The 17,821-nt window shown below is 44.9% G+C and overlaps 2 protein-coding genes across 8 annotated transcripts in view; one reads left to right on the plus strand and one right to left on the minus strand.

Annotated features, from left to right (window-relative positions):
• Nucleotides 1–621: 621 nt before the first annotated feature.
• On the minus strand, nucleotides 622–15,181 carry KARS1 (lysyl-tRNA synthetase 1). Of its 3 annotated transcripts, XM_060000132.1 has the most exons (15): nucleotides 15,043–15,149; nucleotides 13,346–13,525; nucleotides 11,276–11,435; nucleotides 10,183–10,348; nucleotides 7,602–7,695; nucleotides 7,073–7,259; nucleotides 6,626–6,751; nucleotides 5,100–5,219; nucleotides 3,919–4,081; nucleotides 3,638–3,811; nucleotides 3,396–3,481; nucleotides 2,987–3,072; nucleotides 2,257–2,383; nucleotides 1,452–1,595; nucleotides 622–909 (listed from the first exon to the last, which is right to left on the minus strand). In XM_060000132.1, exons 2-15 carry the CDS (start codon nucleotides 13,489–13,491, stop codon nucleotides 811–813), a joined length of 1,878 nt encoding a protein of 625 aa, XP_059856115.1. In that variant the 5' UTR covers nucleotides 13,492–13,525; nucleotides 15,043–15,149; the 3' UTR covers nucleotides 622–810. The 3 variants fall into 3 exon arrangements, with proteins under 3 accessions (XP_059856115.1, XP_059856116.1, XP_059856117.1); XM_060000133.1 differs by lacking the exon at nucleotides 13,346–13,525 and having other exon boundaries at nucleotides 15,043–15,171; XM_060000134.1 differs by lacking the exons at nucleotides 11,276–11,435; nucleotides 13,346–13,525 and having other exon boundaries at nucleotides 15,043–15,181.
• Nucleotides 15,182–15,249: 68 nt separating this feature from the next.
• TERF2IP (TERF2 interacting protein) overlaps nucleotides 15,250–17,821 on the plus strand; it is a 146,924-nt gene continuing 144,352 nt past the window's right edge. For all 5 annotated transcript variants that reach the window (XR_009517679.1, XR_009517681.1, XR_009517680.1 and 2 more), the window contains exon 1: nucleotides 15,250–16,019. Coding sequence is in view for 2 of the 5 variants with exons in the window: in XM_060000136.1 (XP_059856119.1) it covers nucleotides 15,344–16,019 (676 nt within the window). In the remaining 3 variants the exon portion in view is untranslated. The remainder of the gene's footprint in view (nucleotides 16,020–17,821) is intronic.

The following is a 17,821-nucleotide window of genomic DNA, read 5'->3' on the forward strand; positions in this document are numbered from 1 at the left end:
GTCTGAATCACCCTTTTCCACTCAGACCTCTGTTTGCAGATCTCTACTTAAATGTCACCTAGAAGAGGTCTTCCCTGACCACATATGCAACGTAGCACTGCCTCCATCACTTCTAAAATAGCACCTCTGGGGACTTCCCTGGAGGTCCAGTGGTTAAGACTTCGCCTTCCAATGCAGGGGGTGGTTGGATCCCTGGTCGGGGAGCTAAGACTCCACATGCCTCGTGGCCAAAAAACCAAAACATAAAGCAGAAGCAATATTGTTAACAAATTCAATAAAGACTTTAAAATAAAATATAATAGCACCTCTGTCCCCTTTCCCTGCTTCATGTTTCTTCTTAGCATGCATCACTATCACAAATATGGATTTACTTGTTTCTTATTTGTTTAGTTGCCCCCCAAACTCCTGCCCCTAAAGCAAGAGTATAGGTTCCACAAAAGCAGGAACTTGGCTTCTGTTCACTGGTGTGTCCCCAATCCCTTGGAACAATGGCTGGCACAGAGCAGACATTAATATAAATTTGTTGAATGAATAAAGTGGTATAATCCTAAACATTCATTATATCAGCTGTCTGAGAAATAAGATGACATTCCAAAAGTAAAAAGAGTGATGAGACAGGAGTAGAGACAAATGGTTTATTTGGTAACAAGGAGTAAAAAGGAATTCTTAATTCCTCTTCTCTCTTTTGATGGCTGACATGAAATGTGATAGTCAAACAGATAGCAACACACACAGGAATTCCCTCGCAGTCCTTGATCTTCTGCACAAACGCAAAGATGCCCAAGTCATACGACTTGCTGTTATTGTTTTCTAGACAGAAGTGCCGGCTGCTGTGCTTTCCAGTCCATCAGTGGTGGCTACATTCTCCTTCTTGTCTTCGGGTTTCATGGCAGGAAACAGAAGCACTTCCTACAGGAGAGAGAATGCATTCTGAAGCTAAGACACACTTTTTCCTGGCTATCCACCTACTCCTTTCTCCCCTCATTACTGTTATCACCAAAACCCGGAGATCTGTGTTCTTTTATTTCAATTCAGTCCCTCTCAGTTACAGAGGATGGAAAAGAAGAAATGCACAGCGCTGCCTAGGGTACAATGTCAAAGGAAGGAATAAACAGAGAGGTTCTTTTCAAATATGATTTCCTCAACCATAAACATGGGATAGCAACAGTTTCTACACATCATAAGCTGACTTAAGTTAAATGAGGTAATGCATGTAGATGGCTTAGCAGGTTCCTTGGATCCTTAAGAAATGTGAACAATCAGTATTTCTCCTGCCTCAGGTTGAAAACCCCCCAAATTCTGTAAGGTCAGATGCTCTGCCCCTCTTCTTGTGAAGTCACCTGTAACTTCTCTGCCTGCCCCTCCTCCTAGCCCAAAGCCCTCTCTTTATGCTCCAGGCCCACCACACCCCGCTTCCAACACAGTGGTGCTCCTTCAGGGTCTCCTCGTACCTTGATGTTATTGGAGTCTGTGAGAAACATGGTGACGCGGTCGATGCCCATGCCCCAGCCACCTGTCGGGGGCAGTCCGTATTCCAGGGCAGTGCAGAAGGTTTCATCTATGAACATGGCCTCATCATCGCCAGCAGCTTTGGCCTGGAAGAGGAGAACCACACAGCGACGTCGTTCTAGGCTGTGCTCTCTCAGCGTCTGAGTGAGCACGTGAAAATGTCCAGAGGCGTTATCATTCCAGGGATGCTCTGGACACCCAGCACTTGCTGGGAATTGGTTTCCCAGTAACTCCAGGATGGAGTCATTTCTTTCAAAGACCTGGAGGTCAGGACTGATGAATTCTACCTCAGAACACATGCAAATTTCTCTGCGAAATGAAAATACTTCTACTGCCTGGGGCTCTTCGAGTCCAGCGAAACGCATTTTCTTTCAGAGACTCTGATGGTTCCCAACAGTCTTTCTCCCACTTCCTGAACCACCCATCAGTGGCAGTGCTAGCATAGGCAGCCTGTGGGTGCTGTGGCTTCTCATCCTCACGCCCCCTCAATAAATGTACCATCTAAGAAAAATTATGTTCTTGTCAAGTGTCACACTCCTCAAACAGATATTCATGCCTAAGCTCCATTTATATAGAAATTCTAGGGCCCAAACTAGTCAAGTTCTCCATCTTGAAATGTGACTTCCTCCAGTGAAGCCTGTGGCTTTCATCCTTCATTGTGCTGAAGTCACCAGGAGTTGCAGACAAGACACAGACCAGGGTTAAGGCTGATATCTTCTGGTGAGTGGGCACACATTCCTTCCTTACCTTGGCCTGTTCTTCAAAAAGCTGCCGCTGTCGCACAGGGTCATTCAGCTCAGTGTAGGCATTGCATATTTCCTTTTTCATGACAAATAGCTCAAAGCGTTCAGTCAGACCCTCTTTAGAGCGGTGCCTGGGGACAGGAGACCAAAGGGGAGGGTGAATATGCAGGTTCAGCAAGAACATCTGGTACAAACAAGGATTCCTGAAATCTAGTTGACTCAAAATTGTTACTGATTGTGACCCATAGCCTGCATGCATTCTTGGCACCAAATCATTTGGTACATTAGTGAGGAGGGTTAGAGACAAAGAAGCCTTAATTATCTTCACAACAGGCTGTGTGATAGACTGATACACTGAACCATACCCCCTGTATTCATGCCCTTCTGTAGGCCCTGCCACACCGACTCTGGGCTGCCCATATGACTTGCTCTGGCCAATGGGACATCAGCAGAGGCTTGATGTGTTTGCACATCAGGATTTATTCTTTTGGAATGCTTCCACTTGGAACCCTGGCTACACTGCCAGAGAGGCCCCAGAGGATGAGATCCCATGTGGAGGAGATGCAAGGTGCCCTGGCAGAGTTCCCAGTTGAAAAAAGCCACTTGAGTTACCCTAGCCAACACCACGTAGAGCAGAAAGACTACCCACAAACTCCTGAGAATAAACTGTTTTATGCCGCTAAGCTGTGAGGTTATGCAGCAACAGGTAACTGCAACACTGTGCTTTATCTTACCATTTGGCCAGAGGACTCATTATCTGCGGGTGATCACAGATGAACGTAGGATTGATGCACGTCACTTCCAGGAACTCCCCAACAAGCTTAAGGAGAAAGCAGAGTTAGAGAGCCCTTCTAAATGGCATTTTGATCGTCTCTGTCTTGGTGGTAGAGGCCTCGGACCCTAACCCTATACCTGATGCTATAGGGGTTTATCCTAAGCTTCTCAATGGTTAGTAATAAGGTAACGAACATAACTATTTGGCACAGAGCTTAGTACAGCAGGAGTTCAAAACTTGTTCTCTCATTAGAGCTTTCCTCTGTGAAGCTGTAGAAGTTCATTCTCTACAGTGGAGTTCACCTTCATAGGGAGGAAGGGGCGTTACCACTGGATGAGGGCATGTACAAGAAGTGCACGGCCTTTCACCTTATCAAGGAGCCTGGCTGTCGTCCGAGGTGGAGGGCATTCAACAGCTTTTGCCACACAGATATCATCTAGAATTTTGCGAGTTTCTGTAATACAAACATACAAGTTAGGACAGAAGATATCACACTACCCCATTAAGAGGTATATAAAGAGAATAACATGGGAGATTCTAGCCCTGACCTAATCTAATTCAGAGCTGAACAGGAAGGAGGGCCCTAGAGTGAAGGAGTGCATCACTTTACCTTCTGTTTCGAAGAGCTTAGTTTCTGGCAGCTTCACGCCCAGGGCTTTCTCCAGCTCTTCGACCATGCTGATTTTCCGGAAGGGTGGGGTGAAGTCAATCTCACAGGCTTGGCCCTCTGGGCCATCTGGATGATAGGTGACCTTGTAACCGCCTGTAATGTGTTTCACCATCCCTGGGAAAGAAATGTGTCATTTAAAGAGGACCAACAGGAAGTCCAACTGAAAGTGGCACACCAGCCCTGCAGACACGTGTGAAAGACAAAGGGACAGGAGGGGTCACCTGAAATCATCTTCTCTGTGATTTCCATGAGATCATGATAGTCTGCATAGGCCATGTAGAATTCACAGGTGGTGAACTCAGGATTGTGAGTCAAATCAATTCCTTCATTCCGGAACTGGCGTCCGATTTCATAAATCCGGTCAATGCCACCAACCACCAGCATCTAATAACAACACACGGCCATGGTCATGGCAGCTAATCTTGTCTTACTGGCTAGGGAAAGTGTCTGCCTACAAAAGCTGTAACTTGGCTTTCACAGCTCAAGGCATGCTTTCAGGTCTCTAGCCAAATGCTGAGTGCCCTACTCTCTCTAGGCCTTCATGGATAGTCATCATTCTGGCTGTCCAGGATCACTGAACTCTCGTCCTTTGTCTGGCGTGTCCCCCATCTTGTGACTGTGAGCCTCCCCAAGAAAGAAGCCTCTCCTGGGGTTAGGATGTAGGCATGTGACGTAAGTTGCCCAACCTGTGAGACTTCAACATGCAAAGAAGATGCAGGTGTTGCACAGAATCCCTTCTGGTGAAGGGGGCCAGAGATATCTGGCTTATAGAGGCAGTAACTGCAGAAGTCCCAATGGCAATGACCTGTGCCTAGTGCCAAGCTTGTAAGTTGTGGTAACTGTCCTGACTGGAAGATATTGGGTTCTTCATGCGAACAGCCCAGTGATATGATTCAGAATCATTTCAGTTGTGTGGCCTCCAAGCCTGATTCTCTGATCTTCCTGGAAATTGTGAGCTTCCTTATATATTCGAATGCATTTTTTTTTTTTTTGCTTAAACACCATTAACAGGTTTTGTCGTTTGCAAGTAAGAATCTTAAATGACACAGTCTTCGATATTTACTCTGGTGATTTGAGGATATTTCCAACTTTCAGACAGAGATTCAACTCATTGTTCTACAAAAGACTAAAATCAAATTTAATCCAAGGATTATAAACTTAAAAGTATTATGAGATTATGGGAAACAAAGTATGTTAAGAGGATCGGTACACCTAGGAAAGATACCCCCTTTGCCCTATAATGCTCTACTGAGAAATGTAACACTCAGAAGCCTGACAATTTAGAACCCTCTCCTGGTTGTTCTACCCTCAATGTTCCTCTTATTTCTGACTGTACCTGTCTAGCCAATATTTTTCAGCCTTCTACTTCTCTAAGGACACAGGGCATCTTCTTATTGACTACCTTATGGTAGAGTTCTGGAGCAATCCTCATATATAAATTCATGTCCAGCTCGTTGTGGTAGGTGATAAAAGGCTTGGCCACAGCTCCCCCTGGGATGATGTTCATCATGGGAGTTTCAATCTAAAAGAGAGGAAAAACATTTAGTTCACAGACAGAGGTCCTCAAACTAGAGTTCTTGGGAATGGCTCAGGCTTTGAATGTGATAGGCTAAGCCTACTATATCCCAAGTAAAAGTTAAGTTCAATAATAATGCATAGGTGCTTGACAAAAAAAGTAGAGAGAGCTTGATTTTCTAGAATAGAGTCTCTATTAATACCAAACACCATTAACACAGTACCATAAACTTTCACAAGCTGTTAGTGGGAGTCTAAATGGGTACAGCCTTTCTTGAGTTCAGTTTGCAGTATTTATTAAAAATTGTAACTGCTTATACCCTTTGATGTATTCTACTTCTAGAAATCCATCCTACAGAAACACCTGTCCATGTGTACAAAGATGTTCACTAAAACATTACTGAAGAAAATCAGAAACTTAAACTATCAATAGGGGAAATAATTATAAAGCATCAAAAAGGAATATACATACACACATATATATGGACATGCAAAGGGTCCCAGAATATATCGTGTATGTGTGTGTGTGTGTGTGTGAGGTTCATTATAATACATACGATGTGATTTCACTTATGTTTAAAGCAAAAAATAAAACCCTGCTAAAACACTTACACATGTACCCCACCTGCAACATGCACAGGAGTGGAGGTATTATAAATATGCAGAGCAAATGGCGAGGAAGGATACATATTCAAGTTGTTTTTTTAAAAAAATATATTTATTTATTATTTATCTGGTTGCGCTGGGTCTTAGTTGTAGCACGCAGGCTCCTCAGTTGAGGCTCGAGAGTTCCTTAGTGGTGGCATGCAAACTCTTAGTTGCGGCACGCATGTGGGACCTAGTTCCTTGACCAGGGATTGAACCTTGGACCCCTGCATCGGGAGCGCAGCCTTAACCACTGTGCCACCTCAAATTCAAGTTTGGAGAGGGACATTAGCTGGGAAAAAATGAAAGGGGACTTTCAGTTTTGCTTCTATTTATTTCTTTATTGTTTGAATTTGTTGTATGGTAATAGGTACTCACCTTTCTCATAAAATTAGAAAATAAAATTTTTTTCTTTTGCTCTACAAATTTTCCTAAACAACATTTTTTAGTTTAAATAAGTTGAATAAAAATCAAGAAAAATATTTTTTAATGCTACAAAAAAGCTAAATGAGTTGATAACACATTGAACATGGCATTGTTAGCATGTGGATGGCCCTCTACTTTGTCCATTATCTTAGAAGTCCTGTCCTACCTTCCTAATCAGGGCACTAAATAAACAAGGTGGAACAAAGACACTGGCAAGAGGAGACTTTTCACTGAGCATGAAGGATACTGACACAGGATGTGCCTGTGGAGAAGGGAAGGGAAGAAGAGTAAGAGGCAAGCACAGAATGCAGCTCATCATGTCAGGTAAGAACTTTCCATCACCTCTAGGAATCCCAACTCATCCAAGAAATGTCTTATGTATGTGATGATCTTAGAGCGGATGATAAACTTCTGCCTCACAAAGTCATTCAGGATCAAGTCCAAGTATCTCTGACGAAACCGTGTTTCCTAAATGAAAAGTAACAGATAAAAATCACTGATGCATTTGATTCAATGGTATGATAAACCAGAGCCAGGGGGCCACGAAAAATTACCTTGTCTTTTTTTTTTTTTTTTTTTTTTTTTTTTTTTTTGCGGTACGCGGGCCTCTCACTGCTGCGGCCTCTCCCGTTGCAGAGCACAGGCTCCGGAAGCGCAGGCTCAGCAGCCATGGCTCACGGGCCCAGCCGCTCCGTGGCATGTGGGATCCTCCCGGACCGGGGCACGAACCCGTGTCCCCTGCATCGGCAGGCGGACTCTCAACCACTGCGCCACCAGGGAAGCCCCTACCTTGTCTTTGAGGCCAAAGTGAAGATGAGGTAACATATGCAAGCAGGGAGACAGCAGTGTGACTTCATAGGGAATGATGCTCAGCTCGCCCTTCTTGGTTTTCCCAGGATTGCCCTGAACTCCAATTATGTCTCCCCGGCGCAGTTTGTTGTTAATGCGAATAAATTCTTCTTCAGATTTATAATTCCTGAATAAATGGAAAACATAATTCAGTATACAGTATCCCAAATTAAAACTGACCACTGGTTTTACTGTGGAACCCTCACTAAAGTGTTAATGTGTACCCAAGAAGAATCTCAGATTCAAGGTCAACTGTTAAAAAGTATTATCTTTTATTTTTAATTGCTCCACAACCCAAGATCAGTCTTTATTCTTCAGGTGACCAGATGGCCCTTTTATTTTCCCAACCATATACCACTCCCTTTAACTTTAATTTCCTATGGGAAAAGAAGACTATATGGGCCTTTGTCCCCAGTCATGTTGCTCTGGGCCAAACTAGAAAGGCCTGTAACTGGGTATTTCTATATACCTGGAATTGGCCATGACTTGCAACTTGACCCCCTCTCCTCGAAGGTCATAGAAGATGAGCTTTCCCCCAGAAGCTCTTTTGGCATGGATCCTACCTAGAGAACAGCAAAAATAATGACAGAAGCAGAAGCTATTTCATGATATCAGTGCCAAAAAAGCTCCCTCTGCAGTTTTTATACCCAGGCAGAATATAAACTAGAACAATTTGATTTTAGCCTGAGGCCTAAGCCCTGCCATTTTCTTCATGACAAAGTTGGCTCCTCATTTAAACCAGTTAAAAGATGTGCAGGAAGATCTGGCTTTTAAAGGTGTTCAATGGATTCCTGGAATGTTGATGGCAGCGTAGTTGTGGGATCTTCCTAAATCTTCACATAAAAATAGAAAGCACAAGGACTTCCCTGGTGGTCCAGTGTTTAAGACTCTGTGCTCCCAATGCAGGGGGCCTGGGTTTGATCCCTGGTCAGGGAACTAGATCCCTCATGCCACAAATAAGACCTGGTGCAACCAAATAAATAAATAGTAAAAAAAAAAAAAAAAAAAAAAAAAAGAAAGCACAATTAGACAGGCAAGCCCAAAAAGCCATGGACAAAATTTACAACAAAATTATGTGGGAAGATATTCCCAAGAATCCCCAAATACAAGCACTGGGGAAAACCACTAAGGGCGCCAAGACCTCTATATGGGAAAAAGCTATGGGAAGCAATGGAGTCTCTGGCAGGTCTGAGAACTGGAAGTCTGCCAAAAAGCCATAGGTATTCACTGGAAAATGTGGCAGGGCTAAGTGGAGGATAGCAGCGGACACGGAGAGGATAGCAGCTTACTAACATACAAGTCAATATAGTTGGCTGCATTAAGAAGGTCTAGGGGATGAAGCCCTTTAGTGTAGCCCCCAAGAACTCTCTAAATTTAACAGCAAGGGATCTCTCCGAAGACAAGGTCCCACAAAATTGAACAAGACCAAGAAAACAGAGACAAAGGAAAGAGAAGGTCCAACAAAAGCGAGAAAGGAGAAGAGCCTGAAAATCCCAGAAAGTAAGCTGCTGTATTTCTGAATGCTCCACAAAAACAACAGAAGAGGGAGCTCAGTGAAGGTGGAAAAGCTATCTGAACGAAGCTTCCTTTTAACACTGAAGAAAATTAATCTCACATGAAAATAAACAACATAAAAGTAGTGAGGTCAAATACCAAAGTTATTAAATTAAAAAAAAGACAATAAGGAGAATAACATCATCACAGGCAACAAAAGCACTAGAAAGACATGCTCAGGAAAAAGCAAAAAATTCTATTTCATGAGCTGAAAGACATTAAGAATATGACACAAAATGTGAAAGAACACAAATTAGAATTAGAAGAAACTAAGAAATGAGACGACACGTTGAAAAAATTAGAAATAAAGGAAAAAATCATCTCAGAAAGGAAGCCTAAATTAGAAGGAAATAAGAGTGAATAAATACAACAAATAATGCCTTAAGAGAATTACACTGGAAAGGAGGATACAATTTAAAAATCAAAGTACAAAAAAAGAGATAAAAAGGAGCCCCAGGGGCTTCCCTGGTGGCGCAGTGGTTGAGAGTACACCTGCCGATGCAGGGGACACTGGTTCGTGCCCTGGTCCGGGAAGATCCCACATGCCTCGGAGCAACTAAGCCTGTGCGCCACAACTACTGAGCCTGTGCTCTAGAGCCCGCAAGCCACGACTACTGAGTCCTCGTGCCACAATTACTGAAGCTCATGCGCCTAGAGCCCGTGCTGTGCAACAGGAGAAGCCACCACAATGAGAAGACGGCGCACCGCAATGAAGAGTAGCCCCCGCTGGCCGCAACTAGAGAAAGCCCGTGTGCAGCAACGAAGACCCCACAAATAAATAAATAAAATGAATAAATTTATTTAAAAAAAAATAAAGGGCACACTGTGTACCTGAGAATACTGACCCAGAATAACTAACATCAAGACATATTTTAGTGAAAACACTGGATTTTAAAGAAAAAGAAATTTGGGGAGCATTTAAGTATTGGCAGGGGTTCTCCCTGGGTGGTGGGATTATGGGTAATCAAACTTTTCTTTCTTTGCCTTTCTGAATGTTTCAACATTCTAAATTTTCTACAACAAATAGTTTTATATATTTTTTGGGGGGGAAGGTATAAACGAAAGACAGGATTTAATTATCTTTTAAATTAAGGAGAAGATCCCACACAAGACAGTAAACTCCAAAATAACAGTGCTCTAGAAAAATAGCCTAGTGTAAAGTAGTCTAGGAACACAGATTGCAGTTTTTAGGAGCTCAGGGCCATGGCTCCCACTGATGAAGGGAAGTTCCCATAAAGGACTGTGAATGAGTAGCAGTATCAGGCCAGGGGTCCCCCACAAAGAATGCCCCTTCCTCTGTAGCATCACCACTGGAATGTGACCTCATGCCTCAGGGCTGCTCTACTTTCTGTGAATAGACATACTGGTGCCATCTCTAGTAATGTAGCCTCAGACTTAAGCTTTCTGAGAGCAAGACCACCCCAGACCTTCCTTTGTGCAACTGGAGAGGCCTGCTTGCTGTGGGAGCTCAGCAAACTGCCAGGGAATCTTCCTACCTGCCACCTTTAAGGTGATGTCAGTCAGGTGCTCCCCAGGCTGCAGGTGACTGTATTCTTGGATAAAGTGAGTGAGCGAGATGTCGACGTGGAACTTGTGTGGGTATGGGTCTTCCCCACTGACCTTCAGCTGGTGGACTGCTTGGCTGCGGATTTTGAAGTATTGCTGTTAAAAACAAAAAACAAAAGAGCTTTTGAGAAGTTGAACATGGTCAGTCCAGAGGCTTGTCTAATGGAGTTCTGTATTCTGCCTCAGAGGGGTCCCAATACAGTGAGGTTTCTTTAACCAACCCACCTGAATCCTTGAAATCATAGGCTTGGAATATGGAGTGAGATTTGCACTTAAATATGCAGGGTGGCCAGATCCACAGCTGGGAATAAAGGCCAGAATTCCAAAATACAAGATTCAACAAAAAGAAAAATCAAATCTCTGCCTAAAATAATGTTTAATTGGTACAGATGGCCCTGGTTACCACTTTTGTAGACACATCTGCATGGTGAGTCACTTATCTTCCTACTTTCCTGCCCCTGGCCACACACCAGACTTTTTCCCCAAGGCAGGCCCATGGGCCTGGAGGATGTGTAAAAGGAATATTCTATATCAGGGGTCAGCAAACTTATTCTGATGTAACTACTCAACTCTATTGCAGTGTGAAAGCAGTCTTAGACATATATAAACAAATGGGCATGGCTGTGTTTCGACACAATTTTATTTATAAAACCAGGGAGGAGGGATTGGGGTAGTGGTGGCTTTGGCCTGTGGGCCATAGTTTGCCAATCTCTGGGCTAAAGTAAACCCCAGCCCACGTTTAGGGAGACATTTTCTCTGGGGCTGCTATAAGGCCCAGCTAGCTCCAAGGAAGATCAGTCACTTGGAAGTACTGGATTCTCCCAAATATCTGTAAGTAGTCGACAAGAAGAATGCGCAGGGCCTGTGCCTTTAACCAGATGGAGTGGTGGGCCCACCCTCATCCGTCCCTGTGCCTGTTTCAGTTCCTATTTATCTCCTTAATCACTGGTCCCAAGGAATTTGCCATAATGCGCATTAGAAGCTTCCCTATGCCCAGCCAGGGCAGTGGTCCCGAGGACTCACGTTTGGGTCCAAGCTCTCCTCCTCCGCACCCACACCATTATCAGCAGTGTGGCTGGTGGCAGCAGCAGCGGCCTGGCTTAGTTGTTTCTCACTGAGCTCCTTCTGCTTGGCCTCCTTCTCTGCTATTTTCTTCTCAGCTTTCAGGCGTCTCTTTAGCTCACTGTCAGGAAGATGAAAATGTTCAACGTGACAGGTGCCTGAAGAGTCCTCTATGATCTGCCCCATAGCTACTTATCAAAAATATGAATAACCTGGGGAAACACTCATGCCCAGTTCTACATGCCCACTGTTAGTCTCTCAGTCACTGAACTCTATATGTGAAACAGACAAGGGAAAAAAATAAACTTAGAATAAAGATGTGAAAGATCTTTCTCAGTCTCTTTTTTCCAGTCTGAGGTCCTTGGCATTAGATCCCAACTAAAATCAAGATAGACAAGGACAAAGAAAACCCTACATATTAATTTATATTTAGAATAGGAAAAAGGTTTTCCAGAAAATCAGCAAGGTAGGCTTTTCTCAAGCTAATCAGGCTTGGGAGCTCCTTGAGGCCAGGGACTGAATCTTAGTTGTTTGGATTCCTCTGCAGAATACGAAGTTCCTAGAGCATCAGATCTGATGTGTGATAAGGTGACATCTCTAGCTTTGTCTGTCATCTCTCTCCCCTCCCGAAAGGAGTGGGTTAGTCTGGGGTGGGGTGAGGAAGAGGGGGCTCTTCAGAGTTCAGGGAGACACTCCACTGACAATCTCTCCCCCAGCATTGATCAAGGCATTGACAATGGCCCTCAGCATTGGCCTCACTCTCCACAATGGAGCCTGACTTTGACAACAAATTGGGTAGAATAGTGTACAAAGCAGCATAGCACAGGGGATAATATACCATCTTTGGAGCCAGACTGCCTGGGGCTAAATCCCGACACGCCTACCTACCAATTATGTGACTTTGGGCAAGTAACTTAATTTCTTCTGTAAAATAATAATAGACACCCTCCTCCCCAGATGTTGTGAGGATTGAGATAATATACATAAAGAGATGACCCCACCCCTAGCATTTTAGTAACCATGCAAAATGTGAACCATTCTAGGTATCCCTATCTTAACCCTTCACACTCTGCCTCAAGGACAGAAATTTTACAGATGTGGATAAATTTCTTGTCAAATCTCTCACTATTCAAACTCTTCATACTCGTCACCTGAGACTCAAAAACTAAAGCGATTGGTACAACTTGGTTTAAATAACTTGAAAACTTGCTATCTGAACCCAGAAACCAAACAGATTTGGGTAGAGAGGGATACCCTCATTATTCAAATAGACTTGATCATTCCTTTAAACCACCAATGTTAACTGAATATCCTGTCATAACGAACCATGGCAGATGATCCTTAGTCAGGCTTGCATACTGTTTGGCTTCAGGGTCCATTTTAAATTATCTATGAGTTTAGAATAACTCAATTAAAAAAACTTAATTGGAGATTTGAAATGATTATCTTTTAAGTAAGAAAACTGACTCTGAGGGCCTCAAAGTAAGTGTCCCTGGATAAAATCTGTTTTGTAGCAGTTGTGAAGCCACCTTTCTAGAACAGTGTGCTAGATTTATTGTGCTGTCATTCAGTCAGTGGGCATTGAAGCCTCTCTGGTTCTTCCTGGCATTAACATAATGAACTTGTTTTCCATTCAACTGGATGTTGCTCTTTAAGTCAAATCAATAATGAGGATAATTCAAAAAGGTCCTAGGAGTAAGAACTAAGACTAGAAACCAAGTTAATCTCAGGAGCAAAGAAATTCCAGAAAGACAGGGAAGGGAAAATAACCTGCATTAGAAATTCTTTATTCATAAAGGGTTTTGTTCTCAGCACTGTTCTAGAATAAGACCTAAAAGTCATCCCAAAAATCTATAGAGTGAGAATTTGAATTTATTAAAGAGAAACTGAGAAAGGACTATTGGTTTTGGTAGGTAGCAGGGTTGTTTCATTAGCAAGTCCAAAGACTTAGCCAGAGGCTTAGCAGATAAGAAACCAAGTAAGGGAAGGATTTTTGCTCCCAGAGCAATAAAGAAGGTAATGGGCACCAACCTTCTTTTATCAAAAAGTGGCTTGTCCTTGTGAATCGTTGTCAAAAGAGCAAGTTGACACAGGCGCAGCTCCCTCTGCCCCCACTGTGCCCAGGACGTTTGGCGCAGGGACCCCCTAACAAGCCTTACAGCAGCTTGCGTCAACATGGCAGATTACCCTGGAACTAATGATTACCACCACCTAACAGGAAACACAGAGATGTGGTGTCAGATGGGACAGACAGTACACATACTCCCAGCCAGCACTCCTACTCTTATGGGTTGGGTGCGGGGAGAAGGCGAGGTTACGAAACCTTTTAGTGTCCCGTTTTACATAAGACCCTCTCAACTGACATCAACCCTGTAACACTCACTGTGCTGCAAATTAACTGACAGTGTTCTCATTCCTGGCTATGGTAAGATGGTGCTTATTTGGGGTCAACAGCAAGTCAGTCAATGGTTTACGGGTAGAAATGCTCACAACAGTCTAGAAAATGGGAATGTTTCTGAAGCCCCTGACATGTAGTTTCTCTCTTGGTGATGAAATACCTGTCCACAAAGATGGCAATGGGAAGCATACAAAACATCACCATCAACTGCAAACTCTAGAGGAAGCTAAAAACAAGCCACACAAAAGCACCTGAATCAAAGACAAGCCTTGTTTGGAGCTCCAGGAGCAAGGAGGAAAGAAGAAATTCAGAAAGAGTCTTAGACTACATTAAGTTTATACATTAACACTGGAAGGCAACAGAACGACAGAGATCATGTTCTTTATTGCCTTAAAATAAATGTGGCCTTGAATGAATCACCTGGCAGGGAGCCTATCTGTTTTTAAACTTGGAGAAAATAACTGGCATACAATGGTGCTCACTAAAGATTCACACCAAGGAAGTTCCAAGAGCAATTAAGAAACAGAACTAAAAAAATGCACTAAAGCAGGCATTATATGCAATAAACTAACTTCTCTCCGATGCCTCTGGAACGGTACTATATTTATGTACTGTCCTTAGGCGTACTGAGGAACTAGTCACTCAGATCATTACCTATGTTCTATGAAGAACTCCGGTTGAGAAGGAGTGTAGTATTAAGAGAATACAAGACACAGTCAGTGAAAGGGCGGCTAATCTTAACTTATTTATATTCACCTTCATACTCCAAGGATTTGGGGTGATTAACAAAGATACATCCAGCAGAGCTAAGTGCAGTTTGGTGTACCCGGCTAAATAAGACAGTCTCTACTGCCAGACATACTCACAATGCTCTAACCCATATGGAGAGGTGTACGACACAGTTTAACAACTGATCCCTTTAATACAAAGGGTTCAGAATGGCCTTTGATACATAAAGTTCGAACGTTGAAGGTGCTTCTGAAAAGCTAGGGTATTTAACATTTCTCCAACTTCTTTACCGGGGTGTGGCACAGTAACGCATTTCTCGGAGAAAAGGGAAGGAGTAAATTTTGCTTTTCTCTGTCCCCGCCCAGTTCTCCGCATTCTTACTCCAAGAGTACGAGAAGGAGGAAGGACCCAACCAGCGGGGGGCCCCCGGGCATCCTGGGGGATGTAGTTTCGGGGCGCAGCGACTACGTCCCAGCATGTTCATACCCACGAGAACGAGCAGGAAGGCCCCAGGCACAGCCGCCTCGGCCGGAGCCTCGAGGCGCCTTCTAGTTCAGACTCTCCGACAGCAAAGGTTTTAATGACCTGCTGCGACACTTACTTTTTGCTCAGTTTCGGCTCGCAGTCGTCCACTTTAACTTCAGGTCCCTGCACCGCAGCCATCTTCCCAGAGGGCCGGACCTAAAGAGGACGAGGGTCGCACTGCAATTTCCAGGTCACGCTCAGAAGCCCCGCCTCTTCCGGGGAAAGGGGGCGGGCACTGCTCTGTGCAACTGCAGCGCAGGCGTAGTACGGGGTTGTGGGGCGGCGGCAGTAGCGTCTGGAGCGTTACCTCAGGCACTGGGGCTCTGTACGCCGCGCGTTAGCAAGACGGCACCTTCTTCTGGTGCTCGGCGTGAGCTATGGCTGAGGCGATGGATTTGGGCAAAGACCCCAATGGGCCAACCCATTCCTCGACTCTATTCGTGAGGGAGGATGGCAGCTCCATGTCCTTCTACGTGCGTCCCAGCCCGGCGAAGCGCCGGCTCTCGACGCTCATCCTGCACGGCGGCGGCACCTTGTGTCGCGTGCAGGAGCCTGGGGCCGTGCTGCTGGCTCAGCCCGGGGAGGCGGCGGCCGAGGCCTCGGGCGACTTCATTTCCACGCAGTACATCCTGGACTGCGTGGAGCGCAACGAGAGGCTCGAGCTGGAGGCCTACCGGTTGGGCCCGGCTCTAGGGGCCGACCAGGCCCCAGAGACGAAGCCCGGGGCTCAGGCTGGGGGCGCCGCCTCCACGGAGCCCGAGCTGCAGCCGCACGCGGGGCGGATCGTCTTCACGGACGCGGACGACGTGGCCATCTTGACGTACGTGAAGGAACATGCCCGCTCGCCCAGCTCCGTCACCGGCAACGCCTTGTGGAAAGCGATGGAGAAGAGCTCGCTCACCCAGCACTCGTGGCAGTCCATGAAGGACCGCTACCTCAAGCGCCTGCGGGGCCAGGAGCATAAGTACCTGTTGGGGGAGGCCCCAGTGAGCCCCTCCTCCCAGAAACTCAAGCGGAAAACTGAGCAAGACCCGGAGGATGCTGATAGCGGGGGTGAGGCTTGCTGCGAACCCGCGAGCCCTCTGCTGTCCCCTGTGTGAGGCGGGGGCGTCGGCCTCTTTCCTCTTCTGTTGGGCGTCCATGTTGGCGTCTTGGGGGAGCATCGTCCAGCCCCCTCCTCACCCCCCCTTTGACATCCGGGTAATATTGCGCCGTTTTCTAAGGTCTCTCTTAATTCACTTTTCCAATAACTGGGGTATTGGCATGGTCCGATATTCAAAAGGTGCAGAAAGAGTATGTGGAAAATTCTCCCCCCTTTCCTTTCCCACCAGCTACCTAGTTTCCTCCCCCACCCCAGAGACAACGGGGAACCAGCTTCTTGGGTATCTTTTAAGAGATTTCCCAGACTCGTTTTAAAAAATAGTTCTTCTGTATTCAGGTACATTCAGTATAAGACGTTTTAAAGCCATGCCTGCCAGACCAGCTTATTTTAATTTCTTGGCTTAAATGACTGCATATTCACATAAGAAGGTTCTCAGTGGGAAGTCGTTTCCACGTTTCGCTTAGGTGAAGTGTATTTCTAACGCAGTTGAACAGAATATTGGGATTCAGGGCCGGTTAGGACACAGTGCATAGCTGTTGAGATGCTTCACTTCTGATAAAACGGGTATTGACAGCGTAAACTGACAGACCCTTTTGTTTAAAGAGTCATGCTGCTTCCTCAGCTTCTCTTTCCTTACGTGGCTATTCTGCATAACAGTTGAAATCTGGGAAGGCAAATCTGTTAATCCTATTCAGTATGCTTAGTAGGAATTTTGTTTTTGGTAAAAGTGACATTTGAGATTCATTCATTCAACAGATGTTTGAGTGCCAGACCTTTATCCTGCTGGGATATAACAGTAAATAAAACTCCCTTCAGTCATGGAGTTTAAAATGCTAGCTGGGCAGCGGGAAGTGCTACAGAAAAAAATAAATCAGGGTAAGGGCCGGAGAGGAGGAGGTTTTCTACAGGATGAGAAGGGAAGGTCACTACTGTAAGCTGATGCTTGAGCAGAGACCAGAGGAAATGAAAGAACTCAGCAGTTGGTTATCTGAGAAAGAGTATTTCAGGCTTAGGGAGTATTAAGTACAAAGGTCCTGAGGTGGAGTATAGCTGGTGTGTTCTTGGAGCAACAGAGACCTGTGTGGCTGGGATGGAGGAAGCAAGAGGGAGAATTCTTGGAGAGACTGGGCTGTGTGTATGGGTGAAGGAGATCATGTAGGGCCCTGATTTTAAATCAGTGGTGTGGAGATGGCTGGTAGACCAATTGGAACTTGGGACAAAATTAAGCTGGATTCACCCTACTCAGTGTTTTGATATTCAGGCATTTAAATGTAAAAATTAAAATCATAAAATGACCAGGAGAAAATGTGGATGAGTATCCTTTTTTGTTTTTTGTGGGTTTTTTTTTTGGCCGCGGCTTGCAGGGTTCCCTGACCAGGGGTCAAACCCAGGCCCACGGCAGTGAAAGCACAGAGTCTTAACCACTGGACTGCCAGGGAATTCCCGAGTATCCTTTTTATTTTAAAATTTTATTTATTTATTTTGAATTAATTAATTTTATTTTATTATTTATTTTTGGCTGCATTGGGTCTTTGTTGCTGCACATGGGCTTTCTCTAGTTTCGGAGGGTGGGGGCTACTCTTCATTGCTGTGCGCAGGCTTCTCATTGCTGGGGCATGTGGGATGTTCCCCGACCAGGGCTTGAACCCGTGTCCGCTCATTGGCAGGCGGATTCTTAACCACTGCGCCAGTAGGGAAGTCCTCGAATATCCCTTTTAATAGTTACATGTTGATAGTTCTGAAACCAGGAAGA

The sequence above is a fragment of the Delphinus delphis genome, chromosome 20 (assembly GCF_949987515.2).
Source record: "Delphinus delphis chromosome 20, mDelDel1.2, whole genome shotgun sequence".
Taxonomy (NCBI): domain Eukaryota; kingdom Metazoa; phylum Chordata; class Mammalia; order Artiodactyla; family Delphinidae; genus Delphinus; species Delphinus delphis.